Source organism: Panthera pardus, unplaced genomic scaffold (genome assembly GCF_024362965.1).
Source record: "Panthera pardus isolate Hobbes unplaced genomic scaffold, ASM2436296v1 HiC_scaffold_7, whole genome shotgun sequence".
Classification (NCBI taxonomy): Eukaryota; Metazoa; Chordata; class Mammalia; order Carnivora; family Felidae; genus Panthera; species Panthera pardus.
In genome coordinates this window covers 32,776,277-32,794,182 of record NW_026527002.1, presented here as the reverse complement: position 1 = coordinate 32,794,182, position 17,906 = coordinate 32,776,277, and the positions used below count along the sequence as shown (strand labels likewise).

General features: G+C 36.5%; 1 protein-coding gene across 1 annotated transcript; it reads right to left on the bottom strand.

The window, feature by feature from the left end:
* Positions 1–520: 520 nt before the first annotated feature.
* LOC109269429 (solute carrier family 7 member 13-like) lies at positions 521–17,131 on the bottom strand. Its single transcript, XM_019453376.2, has 4 exons — positions 16,415–17,131; positions 11,739–11,870; positions 6,894–7,255; positions 521–3,818 (listed from the first exon to the last, which is right to left on the bottom strand). Exons 1-4 carry the CDS (start codon positions 17,079–17,081, stop codon positions 3,543–3,545), a joined length of 1,437 nt encoding a protein of 478 aa, XP_019308921.1. The 5' UTR covers positions 17,082–17,131; the 3' UTR covers positions 521–3,542.
* Between the last annotated feature and the right edge of the window lie 775 nt (positions 17,132–17,906).

Here is a 17,906-nt window from a genome sequence, read left to right as displayed (position 1 = left end):
CAAGGAAAAAAAGAGCATCCATGTTGGAAAGGAAGAAGTAAAATTGCTTCTCTCTGCATAGGACATTATCTTAAAAGCTCTACCCAAAACTATTAGAACTAATAATTGAGTTTAGAAAAGTTGCAGAATACAACTATACACTAATAATCAACTAATTGCAAATGAAATTAGGAAACAATCTCAATTTCAATAGCATCATAAACAATAAAATACTTAGGAATAGATTTAACCAAAGACATTAAGGACTTGCACACTGAAAATTATAAAACATTGATGAAAAAAATTAAAGAAAACACAAATAAATGGAGAGGTATCTCATGCTCGTGCTCATGTTCATGAAGACTCAATATTATTAAATATCCATACTGTCCAATAGATTCAACTGCAAGCCCTATCAAAATCCCATAGAATATTTTTTTTACAGAGTTAAAAAGAACAATTCTAGAATTCATATGAAACCAGAAAAGACCTCAAATAGCCAAAACAATCTTGAAAAAGATCAAAGCTAGAGGCATTGTACTCCTGATTTCAAAGTTTATTACACAAAGATATGGTTATTAAAACAGTATGATATTCATATGAAGACAGACACATAGACCAGTGAATAGAGAGCCTAGAAATAAATCCACACATATATGGTAAACTGATCTTTGGTAACGATGCCAAGAATACACATTGGGGAAAGGATGGTCTCTTCAACAAATGGTGGTGGGAAGGATGGATACGCACATGTAAAATAATGAAATTGGACCCTTATCTCACAACATATACAAAAATTAACTCAAAAATAGATTAAAGACTTACTGGAAAGAATTGAAATCAGGATCTGGAAGAGACATTAGTATTCTTATGTTCATTATATAAAATGTGGAAGCTACCTAAATGCCCACTGATATATGAATGGATAAAAAAGGTGATATATACAGAGAATGGAGTCTTTAAAAAGAAGGAAACCCTGCCATATTCAACAATATGCATGAACCTGGAGAACATTATGCTAAGTGAAATAAGCCAGTCACAGAAGGACAATACTGCATGATTCCATGTATATGAATGAGGTTATCTAAAATAGTCAAACTCATGAAAGCAAACAATAGAATTGTGGTTGCCAAGGGCTGGGGTAGGGGGCAACAGGAAATTGCTAACTAATGGGTATAAAATTTCAGAATACATTTTAGAGATCAATTGTACAACAAAGTGCCTATACTTATACTGTATTAATACTTAAAATTGTGTTAACGGAGTAGATCTTATATTAAGTGTTCTTATCACAATAAAGTTTTTTAAAAAATAAAAAAATAAAAGGAATTCAGAAGAAACATAGAAACATGGTTGGACAGTTCTGACTTGGAGTCTCTCATGAAGTTGCAGTCAGGTCTTGGCTGGGCTACCGTCATATAAACGTTTCCCTGGTGTTGTAGGATCCAGTGTGAAGGTAGCTTCCTGAAATGACTATCATGTTGATGCTGGCAAATTGGTTTTTCTCCACTGTGTCCTCTCTGTGGGACTACTTGATTGTTCTTCCAACAAAGGCCTGTGGTTGTGACCAGAGCAAGCAATCCAAGAGAAGAAGGCCTCAGCAGCAACGCCACTTATGACCTAGACTTGCAGGTGACACACCATTGCTTCCTTCGTATTTCGTTGCTCAAGAGCAACCTGGACTCAGTGTGGGAGAGAACTGCCTCAGAGCATGAATTTCAAGGGGTGAGAAGTACTTAGGCTGTCTTGGAGGTTAGATAATATGATTTTAGGGAGGAATAGCAGTAAGAATATCCTCTCTCAGTTGGGAACTTACATTTTTAGTTTTCTCTATAGTAGACAATTTCAGTGGAGTCATATGTCTGTGTACTACACATGCAAAAATATTTAGTATGTGAGTTTAGAAGAAAGCCTTCCTTTCCATTTTATGGAAATTGCATGAGTATTTTTGGCAAATACCTTATATATAAGTTTCCTGGAGCTGCTGTAACAAATTACCACAGCCTGGTGGTTTACAACAACGGAAGTTTATTCTCTCACAATACTGGAGGCTAGAGGCCAAAATCAGTTTCACTGGGCTGAAATCAAAGTTTTGGCAGGGCCACACTGCCTCCAGATATTCTAGGGAAAAATCCATTGTTTGCTTGCTTCTAGCATCTGGTGGCTGCTGTCATTCCTTGGCTTGTGGCCTCATTATTCCTGTCTCTACCTCCAGGGTTACATTGCCTTCTCTTCTGTCTTGTCTACTATCCCTCTGCTTCTCTTTTAGAAAGATATATGTGATTGCATTTAGGGCCTATGCAGATAATCTAGTTAGATGTCCCTTGTCTCAAGATCTTTAATCACATCTGTAAAGACTCTTTTTTCCATATAAAGTTAGATACAGAAGTTCTGAGGATTAGGACCTAGACATTTTTTTTTTAATAGAAGTGTAGTTCTATATACCATATTATATTAGTTTTAGGTGTACAATATAGTGATTCAACAGTTCTGTACATTATGCAGTGCTCACCATGATAAGTGTAGTTACCATCTGGACTTGAACATATTTTTCAGCATCATTATTTAGCCTATCACACTTTGTAGAGGTAAACACAAGGGTTTGAAAGTGAAACACATTCTTTTGATTGATATCACTGTGAAGTGTTTAGACCAGTGAGTAGGAAGCAATATGTAGTTTTTATTAATATAAATCTCAGATTTATAATATTCTTTTTTTGTTTTTGTGGATGCATCTTACATTCATTCAATGAATGTTGATTAAATATCTGTTATCTACTGTTTACCCATGTACTCGTCTTCCTGACAATGACTCTTTTATTTTGTTTGTTTGATGGTTGTTGGAGGAAAGTGGTGAAAAACATGTTGGGCACTAGGGAACTAAGGCTTCAATTACAAGCAAAAGAATTAGAATTGTAAACAATTTGAGGGCTCTTGGGTGGCTCATTCGGTTGAGCATCCGACTTCGGTTCAGGTCATGATCTCAGGGCTCATGGGTTCAAGTCCCACATTGGTCTCTGTGCTGACAGCTTAGAGCCTGGAGCCTGCTTCAGAGTCTGTGTCTCCCTCTCTCTCTGCCCCTCCCCCGCTTCCACTGTCTCTTTGTCAAGAATAAATAAACATTAAAAAAAATTTTTTTAAAGAATTTGAATACGTAGCTGGGCGGGGATTTGATATATGTAGTTGGGGATTGGGTATGAAGGGGGAGGTTTTGTATCTATGAGGGTATATATATATATATATATATATATATAATTTTTATTTTTTTAATGTTTATTTATTTATTTTGAGAGAGAGAAAGAGAGAGAGCTCATGTGCATGCATGTGCATGAGCAGGGGAGGGGCAGAGAGAAAGGGAGAGGGAGAAAAACAGGCTCCATGCTGTCAGCACAGAGTATGACATGGGGCTCAGTCTCACAAACCTTGGGATCATGATCTGAGACAAAATCAAGAGTCAGATGCTTAACCAACTGAGCCACCCAGGTGCCCCTGGGTGTATACATTTTAAAGCAAAGATTGAATGTGCTTAGTCATTAACCACTTACAGATTTAGGGTTGCCTATTTACAAAAAGATTTCTTCAAGATGTTTTTTTCCTGTTGAAATACGTTCATCTTGGTCTTCAGGTGGTGAAACATTAAATAATAATTGTAAATAACAAGTGATTTTATCAAAACAAACAGAACGTTGATTAAGGTGAACATGAAGCCTGTAACCCAGAAGTCCACTGAAAATAAAGATAAACCCATAGATATACTCTACTTTAGGAGAATGAATCATTGGTGTCAAAATTAGAAACAAAGATATAGCTATGGATCCAAATACAAATGGCAAACGCACCTGAAAGTAAAAAAAAAAAAAAAAAAAGGATTAAGATTAAGATTAGTGATGACTTTTTCCTCAAAAGTTCAAAATTTCTATAAACAATGTAAGAACATTCTCTTTCTGTTTGGAACAAATGTTTCAAAACACCAGGGAGAAAACTGCAAATATATTTTCAAATATATTTAAAGAGACAGTCTCGGTAGTATATTATAGAAAGTACATCAATGGCAGACTAAATGAGTGTAAAAAGTGGAACAGTATTTATTTATTTATATTTATTCTATAGTTGTTATGAATGCCTACTCTATTCATCAGATATTGTCAACTTATTACTAAAATAAGTGCTTTATTTTCAAGCATGGGAAAAAAGATACATTATAAGAAATCATTGTCAAAAATAAAAAATTAACTATTCCGTTCTAGTATTAGTCATTGAAGCATTCTTAGTTTTGGGAATTTGGCATAACTGTAATATTTGGTTATAATGCCTCTTTAATTAGGCGTATACCAATTTTTCCTAGAGCAGCACTATTACATAATAAAAACAGCAGAAATGTTGGAATCAGAAAAGCCTGGTTGGAAATGCAAGCTTTGCAACCTTAACTGTTCATTCCTTCAAGAAATATCTACTGAATCCCTATGTGCCACTTGCCATGCTAGGGACACAGAGGTATTTAAGACAGATACGGAAGATTCCTCTCCAGGGAGCTTAGTGCCACTGTTTAGCTGTTTAACTTTGGGCTACTGAATTAATCTGGTCCTCAGACCTATTTGCAGAAGGGAGCCAGAAGGAGGCTCCCTGCGAGTCCTGTGGGGCCCATTGCACCAGCGTCCAGGGCTGCTGTCACTGCACAGTGAGATCCTTGGGGCCCTGCACCCTGTTTCAACTGAAGGAAGCTACATGGTGGGCAGGCAGCCACGATAGATAAATGTGTTCAGAGCTTTTTAATCAAATATTCCCGAAATATGTGTGTCGTTGCCATTTAAGTTGGGGGAAAAAAGGGTCTTTTCCAACCCATTTGCAAAATGAGGTTTTATCTAATGCTGGTCTTTTGAAGTCTTTGTGAGCATTGTACACAGGGCACTTCAGTAAAACGTGCTCAACAAAATGGCATTTCTTTTTTAAAAAAATATTTTTTTAAGATTTTATTTTTAAGTAATCTTTACATCCAATAGTGCTCAAACCTACAACCCTGAGATCAAGAGTCATATGCTCAACCAACTGAGCCAGCCAGGTTGCCCCAACAAAATGACATTTCTTAATTAACTTTAGAACAGTGATTTGTATACATTTCTTACACTTCTCTGAGGCTAATGGGTTTTTTGAACTGCCTAGTAGAGTACCTGAAACATAGCAGATAGTTACTGCTTATTTGTTGAATAAATAGATGACTCAAATCCAAGATATTGTCATTCACTTTTTTCAAGAGGAGAAATGGCCAAAGAGGGAGCCATTTTGAGGGGAAGAAAGTGAAGATTGTCTAGACTAGTGTGTCTTAAAATACGGTCAGTCAGTGGACTTCTCTGCATAAGAACCCCCAAGATAATTGATAAACATAAACTCTTAGGGCCCAACTGACATCGACTAAATTAGAATTCTCAAGAGTGAGTCTGGGAATTCATATTTTAAAAAGCACACTTAAGTGGTTATTATGGTCACTGGCATGAAACATGGGACTCTCATTTTACTTTGTACACAATCTCTACATGCAGAAAATATCTTAAACGGGCCATTTTGATTGTATTTATGACACAATTAAAGACTTAAACAAACACTATTTGAAACCTCTTAGGATTTACATTATAGCAAGGTATGTCTTACATTACACCAAGGCAAAATAAATGAAAATAAGAGAGAGGGAAATAAACATAGATAAAGAATGAATTTGTTTCACAAAACACATGCCACAAAGCTCCATATAGATTCTGAAAGCTGTCCATCATAAGGTATAAGCAAATCAGTTATTTAGGAGAGGCCCAAGTATTCTTGATGCTAAGATCAGAAAAAATTTCCTTAGTAGGTCCTTTACAGAATAAAATATTCACCAGTCTTTTTAAAATAAATATAACAAAAATATGGGCTCTGGAATCAGACTGTTTAGTTTAAATTCCAGCCCGGTATCTTTTAGCCAGAGTAATTTACTTAATCTCTAAGTTTTAGAATTCTCTTTAGTTAAACTGGGTGACTAAATGAACCTCTGCAGGCTGTTTGACCTGAATATGCTCATGCCTCCTTTTTAACTAATTAATTTTTTAACCTGAGGCTTGAACTCACAACCCCAAGATCAAGACTTGGACACTTAACCAACTGAGCCACTCAGGTTCCTCTACTCATGCCTTCTTCTAATTCACTTTCTATGCTATTGTCAGAATGGTCTTTTCAAATGAGTCTAATTTAATTTCTTATATGTATGATTGCTTAAGTAGTCACTGTATGCACAAGTGCTCCCATCTGATGGAGCAGCGTGGGGCTAATATCTAGCTTGTGCTTTCTTCACTAGGCTGTGCCTGGGCACAGAGCTATGTCTGCCTAGAGGAAGGGGTGCTTTTGTATATTTTGGATAAAGATACTCTAGGAGCCTACAGGGCCCTACTGACATTACCTAGGAGGTAGTGATTTTATCTTGCAAGTTAAGTTCAGGTTCACAATGTTTATAATAATCCAAACTGAGGCTTAGATTAACATCTTATTGATCTTATTGTAGAAAATGAAGACTCTATCAAGGATATGATTAAGAATGGAATGCCGTATCACCTATGTTGGGTTGTGCACTGAAGAGATGATTTTGAGTTGGGTCAATATTCCCCCCCTTACCCCAAAAGCATTGTTGTCTAGCTCCTGGAAAATAACAAAAGTGATAACTATATTCCTTGTGGAGAATCAATTTTGACCTTTTACTCAATAAGAAACAAGCCAAAAATAGCTCATACAGCCAATTATATACATCAGTAAACTGGAACATAGAGATCCAGATCAGATGTTTCATAAATTGGACTCTAATTGATTAGAAGCATCCCCTATAGGTTAAAAAAGTTATATTCCTAGAAATAGAGTAGAAAGTTAATATTAACATTTTTATCTTGATTTACCTTATAAGGTCTGGGTAGATTGGGGTCCTGGTACCTTAGTTTAAGTAAACCTATCATATATAGCCCTCTTAAAACCCAGGTTGCTAATCCTGAATATTTTATTAAATTGATTAAATCTGAGGCTATAATAAGACAAGAAGCTAAGATGATTATCTGGGTGATAGCAACAGTTGGACTGAAGTAGTTATTAAGCATGGAGAAGATCAAAGGCAGTTGTCCTTCTTGGCTTGCTGTGTAGAACAGCCTCGATGCTGAAAGCACTGTACAACATATGTTGCTAACTATTGAAGTTGAAATCCCAAAAGAAATGACCCATTGCATGGAAGGGATTACTTTATCCATCCAGGTGACAGCAACAGCATCTAAAAAAAATTTCAAAAGAGTCAGTCACTTTTGCTTCATTGCAAATATGGCAAAAATTATTCACTTCTTCTTGCATCTGTACTCTTTGTAACCTGACTTGGCCCCTTCTTCTGAGAGGGAGTTTCTTTATCAATTCTTGAATATGGCCTCGTGGTCTATTTTGGCCAGTAGAATGCATTGGAAGTAGTAGTTTGCCAGCTCTGAGCCTATACCTTGAGAAGTATCACATGTTGCTTGCTCTCTTGAACCCTGCTTAGCTACCATGTGAACAAGCTCAACCTAGTCTGTGAAAGACAAACCATAGTAATTCTGGAGCCTGAAAATGCATCTTACAGACTTCCAAATACAGGGAGCATAATTGACCTAGGGCCCTGGCTACTGCACAAAGAAATACATTGTGGCATTTCTACCAAAGCCATGCTCCCACAGGTTGTTCCCAGCTAATATCTGTGAGGTAGAGGCACTAAGAGGTACTTATTTATCTGATGGCCAACTTTGGCTAAAGGGCTTCCTGGCAGATGTGCCAAACCTTTCCTATACAGCATATGAGTCCAGGGTGTTTTTACTTATTTTTTCCTCTTTCTCTTCTTCACTTTGGGTCACACTCGCATTGTGATCCCATGGCTCTTCCAGCCTTACTTGGCTTCCTTCTTGGTTTCTCTAACACAAGCATTTCTCTTACTAAATTCATTGCACATTTAATTCTTTCTTGGCATTTGCTTCTCCAAGGACTCAAGCTAACCTACAAGCTGAGTCCCCAAAGAAACAGGAAATCATGGCCAACCTCAATAAAGCTGCTTACCCAAACTGCAAGGGACTGCAGACACACATATGACTCCAACAGAGAACCAGAACTGCCTAGCTGAACGCAATATAAATTGCCAACTTGTAGAATTGTGAACCAAATAAGTGGTGGATGTAAATCAGTACATTTTGGGGAGGCTTGTTTGGCAACAACAGATGAGTGATAGTCACAAATACTATGATTAAAAATAAGAATAGAAGATTTTCAATGGGGGTAAATATAGATGCTTAACTAAGGCAAATAACTGATACTAGAAACATAAGGAATTATGTTGTGAGGGCATCAACTATACTGCAAAATTTCTCCAAAATTATTGGCCATTGATTATAATTAAAGTAGAGCTCAAAATTATATGATACGATTGCGTTATCTTTACTACCTATGATGTACTGGTCGTTTTCATTGATAATGTGATGAATTGATGGTGGTTTAGTTCTTTTCTTTTTTTCAACTGCAAGTGCTTTGACACCTACAGTTTTGCCTCTAATAATTTATTTGCGAAGTTGAAAACATTGAGCTTTGTTTTGTAGGTATTTCGGTTCTAAAATTCTGACAATTTCTTATTAATAATGTTAACAACCCTAAAATTCAGAGAGATGATTGCAATTATATTGTAAGTTTATTCACTATACTCCATTTCATGATTTTAAATTGCATTTCAAACCTTCTAAGACTGGAATGAGACTTAGGAGGAACTTGTCAGGGCTCAAAGGATATTGAACTTAGAATCAGTCTTACTAGTGTGACATCCATCACAAGGTAGGCATCTAAGTCAGGCTGGTAAGGTGGCATTGTGGGGGAGGCAGAGATAATAGTGTCTAACCTGGAAATGGTAAGTTGTTTAGAAAGGATGATACGTGGTGAGGGTATTCGTGCACACCTAACAGAAAGTTAGGCTTGCTTAGATCTTGGAGAACCTGCGGTGGTCAGTTTAGAAGTTGGTATTTGTGTATTTGGTGGTGACGGGGTGGTTGCAGCAGGACACAAAACAGAGAGTGTTTAAGCAGGAGAGTGACATGATTAGATTTATGTTTTATAACATCATCTCTAGAGACTGAGTGGAGGCTGGATTGGAGGGAGATTAGAAGTGAGTGTACAAATGAGGAGGTTGTTGCTGTAGCCCGATGAGGAAAATGAGGGTCTAGACACTGAGTGGGCGTGCGGAAGGGGGAAATACCTGACGAGCTGTTAATGGGGTAGAGTTTTACAGGACTTGCTGATTAGTTTGGAAGTGGGTGTAAGGCAAATTACAGTTCTGTCTCTCATTTTAATAGTTAAAACAAAATCCCCTTTAGTGTTACTACTGTATTCCTGTGAGACCAAATTGTGGGAAGGTGTAATAGTAACATGTTATTATGAACTTATCAAAATTTAGGGGCACCTGGATGTCTCAGCTGGTTGATCATCGTCTCAGGAAATGATCTCATGGTTTGTGGGTTGGAGCCCTGTATCAGGGTCTGTGTGGACAGTGTGGAGCCTGCTTGGGATTCTCTGTCTCTCCCTCACTCTCTGCGTGTGTGCTCTCTCTCTTAAAAAATAAATAACTTAAAAAAATTTATATTTTCTTGGGGCATCTGGGTGGCTCAGTTGGTTAAGCATCTGACTCTTGATTTTGGCTCAGGTCATCATCTCACAGTTAATGAGTTCAAGCCCTGCATCAGGCTTTATGCTGACAGTGTGGTCTGCTTGGGATTCTCTCACTATCCCTCTCTCTCTCTCTGCCTCTCACCCCCTCTCCCACTCTCTTTCTCCTCAAAATAAGTTAAACATTTAAAAACTTATATTTTCTTTTCATTTATTTTTTAATGTAACATTTAAAAAATTGTATTTTCCTTTTATTTATTTTTTAATGTTTATTTATTTATTTATTTTTTATTTTGAGAGAGAGAGAGAGGAGGGGAAGAGAGAGGGAGAGTGAGAGAATCCCAAGCAGGCTCCAACCACTTTCAGCACAGAACCTGATGGGAGGCTTGAACCCATGAACCATGAGATCATGACCTGAGCCAAAATCAGGAGTCAGATGCTTAACTGACTGAGCCACCTAGGTGCACCTATATTTTCCTTTTAGAAGCAACATAACATTTTTTGTACTAGTGTCAGAGAAGATGCATAAAACCACCTTTTGACTTTTTGAAACTTGTATAGTTTTTTTTTCAAAATACATTTCAAAACTTATTTTTGTAAAGGCTTTGCACATCAGACTACTCCTCTTTGTGACCTTTGCTTTGAAAACCCCTCCACTGCAGGGAAATTCTAGTTACCTGAGTATCCCAGTATGTTGGCTCTAGTCACAGCTTCTCCCAAACCACATGCACTATATTTGTACACGGTCAGATACCTCTGTTCCTGTCTTTCTATACAATATTTTTGTAGTTTATGTTTTTATTGGTGTATTACTTGGACTTTATCTAGAATATTTAAAGAGTGAGTTGTATCAGTAAGTGAACTTTCTAGATAACTTCTCTTCTTTCAGGAGTAACTGCCTTTTTTTAAATTAAAATTTGATGGAATTTTTAAAATATATTTCAAATACTACTCTGCCTTTTTAAAGTAAACAAAGTAATTTAGCATTTTCTTAAAGGCTTGGTGTTTCCAAAAAAAAAAAAAAAGGCTTGGTGTTTTCATAAAAGTTTACCAGTTGGTTCTGTGGAAATGTTATTTGGCATTAGAAAAATGATATTTTTCTGATCATAAGTGCAACATGCTAATCATGGAAAATATTAACAATATGAAACAATATAAAAAAGGAAATAAAAACTGTAATTTTATCATTCACATGACACCATTTACTACTAACCTTTTGATATAACTCTGTTTAGTCACATCTATGGTGTCTACTATATCATTATTTGTTTTAATATACCTTATTATCTGATATATATTAATGTATATACATACTATTACTTGCATTGATAATAATCCCTCCTAGTGGTGGCAATACAGGGCTTTGATTTGGTTTGTTTGTAAATTGAGGCATTTTAGTGCGGTGGTTGAGAACATGGGTTTTGGAGTTGGACCACCTGGTTTTGAGTGTGTCAGTTACCAGGAATGTAACTTTGAGCACCATACCTAGAGGTATTGGGAAGAGCATTTTTTTTAAGATCAGATCTTGCAACTTGCTGTCCACGTTTACAACCCACTACCTTCAGTAACCTGGACAAGACACATGCTTTTATCATAAGAAGAGCATGATGGAGACCCAGTTTTGGATCTTAACTCTGTCCATTACTTAACTTCCCTGAGCTAGTTTCCCTACCTACAAAATGAAGAATGCACTGCCTATTCCAAACAGTTATTTTGAGGATATGTATCTGGGTGTGCCCTAAAGGGTAGAAATTCTAACAAAATATCTCTTCTTTGCTTCTTGCTGTGCTTGCTCCTGGTTCTCTTCATCTCTTTCCCCTTTCTCCTCTGCAGCCCTCTCCTCCTTCTCTTTCTCTTTCTAATTCTTGCTTTTCACATTCTACTATCCTTAGATCTTTCCCTTAGCACATGCCCCTTCTTTATAGATCATTTAGGTGATTATTTTTCCTTTCCTTATAAAAACCAAAGCATGAATACGTCATGTTTATATTCTTAGGGGTGTATCAAACATATCTACAGTGTACAGGAGTCAATGTTTATTGAGAGTAGGTAGTAGTAGTGACTGGTTTCTCTCTGTCTAGACACATTCATACCTGCAGAGATGATTTCCTGAGGGGTCAAAACTGCCAGGTAGGATATATTCACCAATACGTAAACAACAGCCACCATGGGAAGAACGGTAATCAGAGCTTTGGGAATATTCTCACCGGGATTTTTTATCTCTCCTAAAAAACACAAATAAAGTTATCAGAAGAGGAAGTATTATTGTGGGACTTTTGAAGAGTTCTTTATAATAAAAAGAGGAGAAAGTATTGTTCATGGATCCATGCTTCCTTATCTACATGGACTGATTCTACATTGGTCCTGCACAAATTGTGCCTGAAAGCTTAGATTTCTCATTATTTTGTACTATTTTGTTAAAAATTATTATTCCGAAGTTATCCCATAAATAGACTAATATATTTTTTAAAAAATTTTAACGGGTTTATTGATTTTCAAGAGACAGAGAGACAGAGAGCATGAGCAGGGAAGGGGCAGAGAGAGAGGGAGACACAGAATCCGAAGCAGGCTCTAGGCTCACAGTGGTCAAACACAGAGCCCAACCCAGGGCTTGAACCCACAAACCTTGAGATCATGACCTGAGCCCAAGTCAGATGCTTAATCGACTGAGCCACCCAGATGCCCCATAAAAAGTGACTAATAATTTTAACTGTCACTTTGGGAAACTATAAAATGTTACATTAACACTAACATTTTATTTTCTTTGAGAAAGAGAGAGTAAAAGATAAAAAAGTTTTAACTTGTACCAAATTAATGCTTTCTTTCTCATCTTACTCTTTTCCCACCACTGTTCAAATGAACAGTAAAAAATTCCTTTAGGAATACTGTCTCTTACAACTTGCTTGGTTTTAATGTGGAAAATTTCTTTTGTCCCTAACATGACCAACTTTGGTCACATCCTTAAGACCAGGGAGTATTACCAAGTTTTAAATGTGTCCAGGGAAGCAGTGGATTCTTAGTTTGTGTTTTCTACCATATTCCTGTCTTCAGTGCAGACTAAGACCATGTCTTCTGATCTCCAATGACAGAAGAGCAGCCTGTGGTAGGTGCCCTGCCTGCTTAGACTCTCCTGTTTAGGTTTTCCATAAAGTGACGGGAAAGTTTTGTCTAATGGGCCTTTTCCCGTCTCTTATTTACATTTCTAGCTCGGGCCAAAAGTTACCATTTGTTCTCAGAAACCTTCCTCACGGATCTGGGGAACTGGCCTTTTTAAAAGTTACCCTAGATCTTGCTCTTCAGATCTTTGGACGAGGAGTGGATGCAAATCCGAGCCGGTGGTGCCATTATTAATGCAACTTCCTCTGAGGGTCAGCCAATGCTGCAGTTCTCTCCTGGATTTCCTTAGTGCCATGGGAATTTGGAGCAGATTACGAAATCTGAGGGTTTCTTTAAATTGCTGTGAAGATGAATGTGTGTCAAGTGATCCTGATTTTCTACACAACATGCCATGTCATCTTCCCTGATACTCCCTTGCAAGAGTCACACAAGTCATGTTATGGAAGCAGAGGACTTTTGTTCTTTTGCTGTTATGTGGATAGAACTCAATTCCTGACAGTTGTCTATGTCACTAGAGACTCATTTTAATTTTGTCAGACCTGTTACTGAGATGGATGCACTAATAGTTTTGAGAGCCAATATAATTTCTTATTTCAGACGTAAATATAAAGGATGTATGGTGGTGCTTGGGGTTCAGTGGTGTCCCTTTAGGAAGCCCTAGCACACGAATCTGGACATAAGCTGTCTATTCTGTTTATACTTGGCCAGGAATATGACAGATCAGAAAATCTGAGGACCAAACTCAAGAGAAATAGTTCTTTTTAGCCAGGGTTATGCCTTTCTTTTTTTTTTATTTTAAATATCCTTATTTATTTATTTATTTTAAAAATTAATTTAATTATTTTTATTTTAAAATTTTAATTCCAGTATAGTTAAAATACAGTGTTATATTAGTTTTGGGTGTACAGATTCAACAATTCTATACATTACTTAATGCTCATCAAGATAAATGTATTCTTAATCCCCTTCACCTATTTCACCCCTCCTGCCCCCCACTTCCACTTTGGTAACCATCAGTTTGTTCTCTATAGTTAAGAGTCTGTTTTTTTGATTTGTCTCTTTTTTTATTTGTTCATGTGTTTTGTTTCTTAAATTCCACATTTGAGTGAAATCATGTGGTATTTGTTTCTCTGTCTTGTTTAGTTTAGCATTATACTCCCTAGATCCACTCATGTTGTTGCAAACAGCAAGATTTCATTCTTTTTAAGGCTGAGTAATATTCCATTGTGTATATATACCACATATTCTTTATCTATTCATCTATTGATGGACACTTGAACTGCTTCCATAATTTGGCTATTGTAAATAATGCTGCAAGAAACATAGGGATGCATGTATCTTTTTGAATTAGTGTTTTTGTATTCTTTGGATAAATACCCAGTAGTGAAATTACTGGATCATAGGGTAGTTCTATTTTTAATTTTTTGAGGAACTTCCATACTGTTTTCCACGGTGGCTGTACCAGTTTGCATTCCCACCAACAATGCACACGGGTTCCTTTCTCACCACAAGGATTAACCTGTTTTGGTATACAAGAAGCCAGATGTATAAATTTGGTGTTGTAGACTTACAAATAAAGTTAACAAAGTGGGTAATGGTAGCCAGTCCCATGCAACTGGCCACAAGATCTGATGGAATTATTACACTTGTTTTATTGGGCCTTTTGCTTTAATAGTCTGCAGAGCCAGAAAATTTCAGTAGACCTTTCAAACACCATGTTGATCTGAAGTCATTCACATTTCATTACCAGTGCTAGGTGTGGGATGCTCATCCTTAATTCAAGGCTTAGTTTGTTTTGATAACAAATCAAGTCAGGGAGTAGGAGGTTGAGATGAGCAGTCCAAAAAGATCCCGAATTGGGTTTATAGCTGCATTATGCTGTATCTTCAGGTGATGATTACTATCAAGAACCTTCCCGCTTGCTCTAGTGAGATGCTCTACCTTAGAGAGATACTAATATCTGGGTATTTACTTTTGCAGAACACATAACTGCCCACTGTAGGAAAGGGCTTTTTAGAAACTGCTGGAGGAAGTTGGATTCAGTTGTCCAAGGACCGTGGCTCATAACCCAACACGACTGGGGAAGTGAGGTGACTCAGTGGCCCCTGAAGGATGCAGATCCAGTCGGTGACCCATGAAACTCGGCCTTCACATATGTCCAGTATTTCATGTGCTTTTTTAATGTCCAAGCTAGCTGCAAGATGATTGCTATAACAATTCATTTGTGCTAGATAAATTAAAGCCTTATCATTATTTGGAAAACCTTGATATTGGTTTAAAAATTCACTAATTTCACTGCCAGAAATGAAAACATTACCTTTGTCAATTATTAAAAAAGAAAAATGATAAAATCCTTAAAAATTATCTTAATTTTTAATAATCAACATGAGAGAACAAATATCTTAATAATCAAGGAATATCACAGATTTCAATAATTTGAGAATCAGGGCTTCTAAGAAATCATAATGAAAAGTTTTGATAAAATGTTACAGACATTTTAAGCATAAAATCTATACTAGTAGTGTGACATGTAGGGGAACAAGCTCAAGGTTTTTAAATTTTTAAAAAAATTTTAATGTTTATTTATTTTTGACAGAGAGAGAGAGAGAGAGAGAGAGAGAGAGAGACCGAGCACAAGCGGGGGAGGGGCAGAGAGAGAGGGAGACACAGAATCTGAAACAGGCTCCACACTCTGAGCTGTCAGCACAGAGCCTGTTGCAAGGCTCGAACTCAGGAACGGCGAGATCATGACTGGACACTTAATAGACTGAGCCACCCAGGCACCCCAAGTTCAAGTTTCTTATAGAAACTTTGCTTGGAAGTTTTATACAACTTCGCTATTTACTATATTTCTTAATATTTTATATTCTTATAATTTTATAAGGCAAATGAAATATCATGAATTGTTTTCTATTTAATTCTTTTGTTTACTCTAGGGTGCTATGCATCTACTACCACATTCTCTTGGTACCATAACATTGCAGGGGGCAACATGGCCGTATAGTACATGTGCATAGGGAAACATGGGCATTACAACACTCCTTGTAATTGTGAAAAATTGTAAGAACTTTAAACACATACTAATGTGAAGGTGTGGTAAAGCCATCCTAAAGAATGTTATGCAGCAGTTAAAAAAATGTGTTAGGTCACTAAGAACTGATATAGAAAGATCCCTGAGACATATCATGGAATCAAAATTAGGATGTGGCATTTTATCATTGCTGGTAGGGTGTGTGTGTGTGTGTATATATATATATATATATATAAATCTGTGATAGTCTTATTTTTTACAAATAGATTATATTAATGTATTTCTTACATCACTGATATTTAACTCAAAATGTCTTGAAAAAAATGCTAGAATAAAATGTAGTAATGTATGAGAGTGATCTTAATTTCCTTTTGAAAACTTTATATTATAAATTCCCACATTTTGAATAAGGGACATGACCTGAAGAATACTAAATTCCATATTTTCCATATAAATGGTAATATACTGAGGTTTGGTGATGACTAAACTGTGATATAACCAACTAGTCCAAAGAAGATCAAATTGAATTCCAAAAACCAAACAAATCGGCTATATCTTTCTCTATAGAACTGTAGACAAAACTTTAAGCCTGCTACAAAAGTATTTCAGAGATGGATTTACCTGCTATGTTGATCAGGATTGATGTACCAGAATATGCAAACAATCCTTGGAGTAAGGCTTCTGCAATCTGTGAGGCACCAGGAAGTTCAGCGTCGAAAGAATTCTCAAACTTGGCCACGTTCTCCTTTTTCCCAATCCCTAACAGTACAATCCCAGTAAGGGAAATGAAGCAGAGGATAGTGATTTTCATCAAAACACTGATAGTTTGAAACCAAGCCACTGTTAGCACCCCTCGAGTATTTAGAAGTCCCAGTGACCACAAAATAGCCAAAGCTAGACATTTCTTTGGTAGCTCTGGAGCTGGACACCTGGTATAGAAAGGCTGAATTATATAGGTAGATATTATCAAGCTTTGCGTAGCTATTCCTAAGGGATACATAAAAAATTTGATCCAAAGACTGAGGAAAGCAACAGAGGATCCAAGAGATCTTTTGAGGAAATAGTAAGGCGCTCCACTTCTAGGGAAGGTTGTCCCCAGCTCTGCAAGACTGAGAGCGCTGATGATAGTCAGAACAGCACAAGCAGCCCAAATACTCAGGGAGACAGCTATGTTCAGTGAAGAGTATTTTAATACCCCTTTAGGAGACACAAAGATTCCTGCACCTGTTGTGACACAAAATAATAAAATATTTCCATGGAAAAATCCTATTGACCTCAGGAGTTGCATATTTTTTCTTTTTTCTTTTTTTTATCCTGAAAAGTAATATAAAAATGTCATGTGGATTGCTAACTTTTATACATTTCTGCATGATTCTTCTGCAGCATGTTTTGTTGATTTACATAAGCATTTTATTGCACTTAACTTTGTTTTAAAAATAATTAACTTGTGAATCGTTCTAAGATTCTGTAAACTCTTTTAAAGAGTGCCAGAGTTAAAATGTTTCACATGTTAATTATTTAAAAATTCAAACATACCTGGTGATAGTTGCACAACACTGTGACTATAATTAATGCCACTGAATTGTACACTTAAGAATGGTCCAAATGGCAAATTTTATGTTATACATATTTTATCACAAGTTTTAAAAAGTTATTAATGTAATATGCCAAATAGCCCCACCCAAGTGTACAATTTAAAGGGATGAGTTATATGGTACATGAATTATATCTCAATAAATCGGTCTTTAAGAAAACACATATGTCGCTGAACAAGTTAGTCACAGCTAATTATGAAAGAAAGATTTAAGTGTGGCCAGAGAATTTTCCTTTGGAAGTATAAAAGTTGATATTATATAACTCTGAGCTAATACTTTTGAAAGTGTATTCCAAACAGAGGAATTGTAGCTTCATGTAAAAAATGTAAACTTTAAGTAGGCTCAGGATTGAATCCCACATCTGACATTTAGTAGCTGCATGATTTTTAGTAAGCTGTTTTATTTCTTTGAATCCCTATTTCCTCATCTGTAAAATGAGGATAATAATTTCATTTTGGGGCACCTGGCGGTTCTTGATTTCAGCTCAGGTAATGATCTCATGATTTGTGAGATCGAGC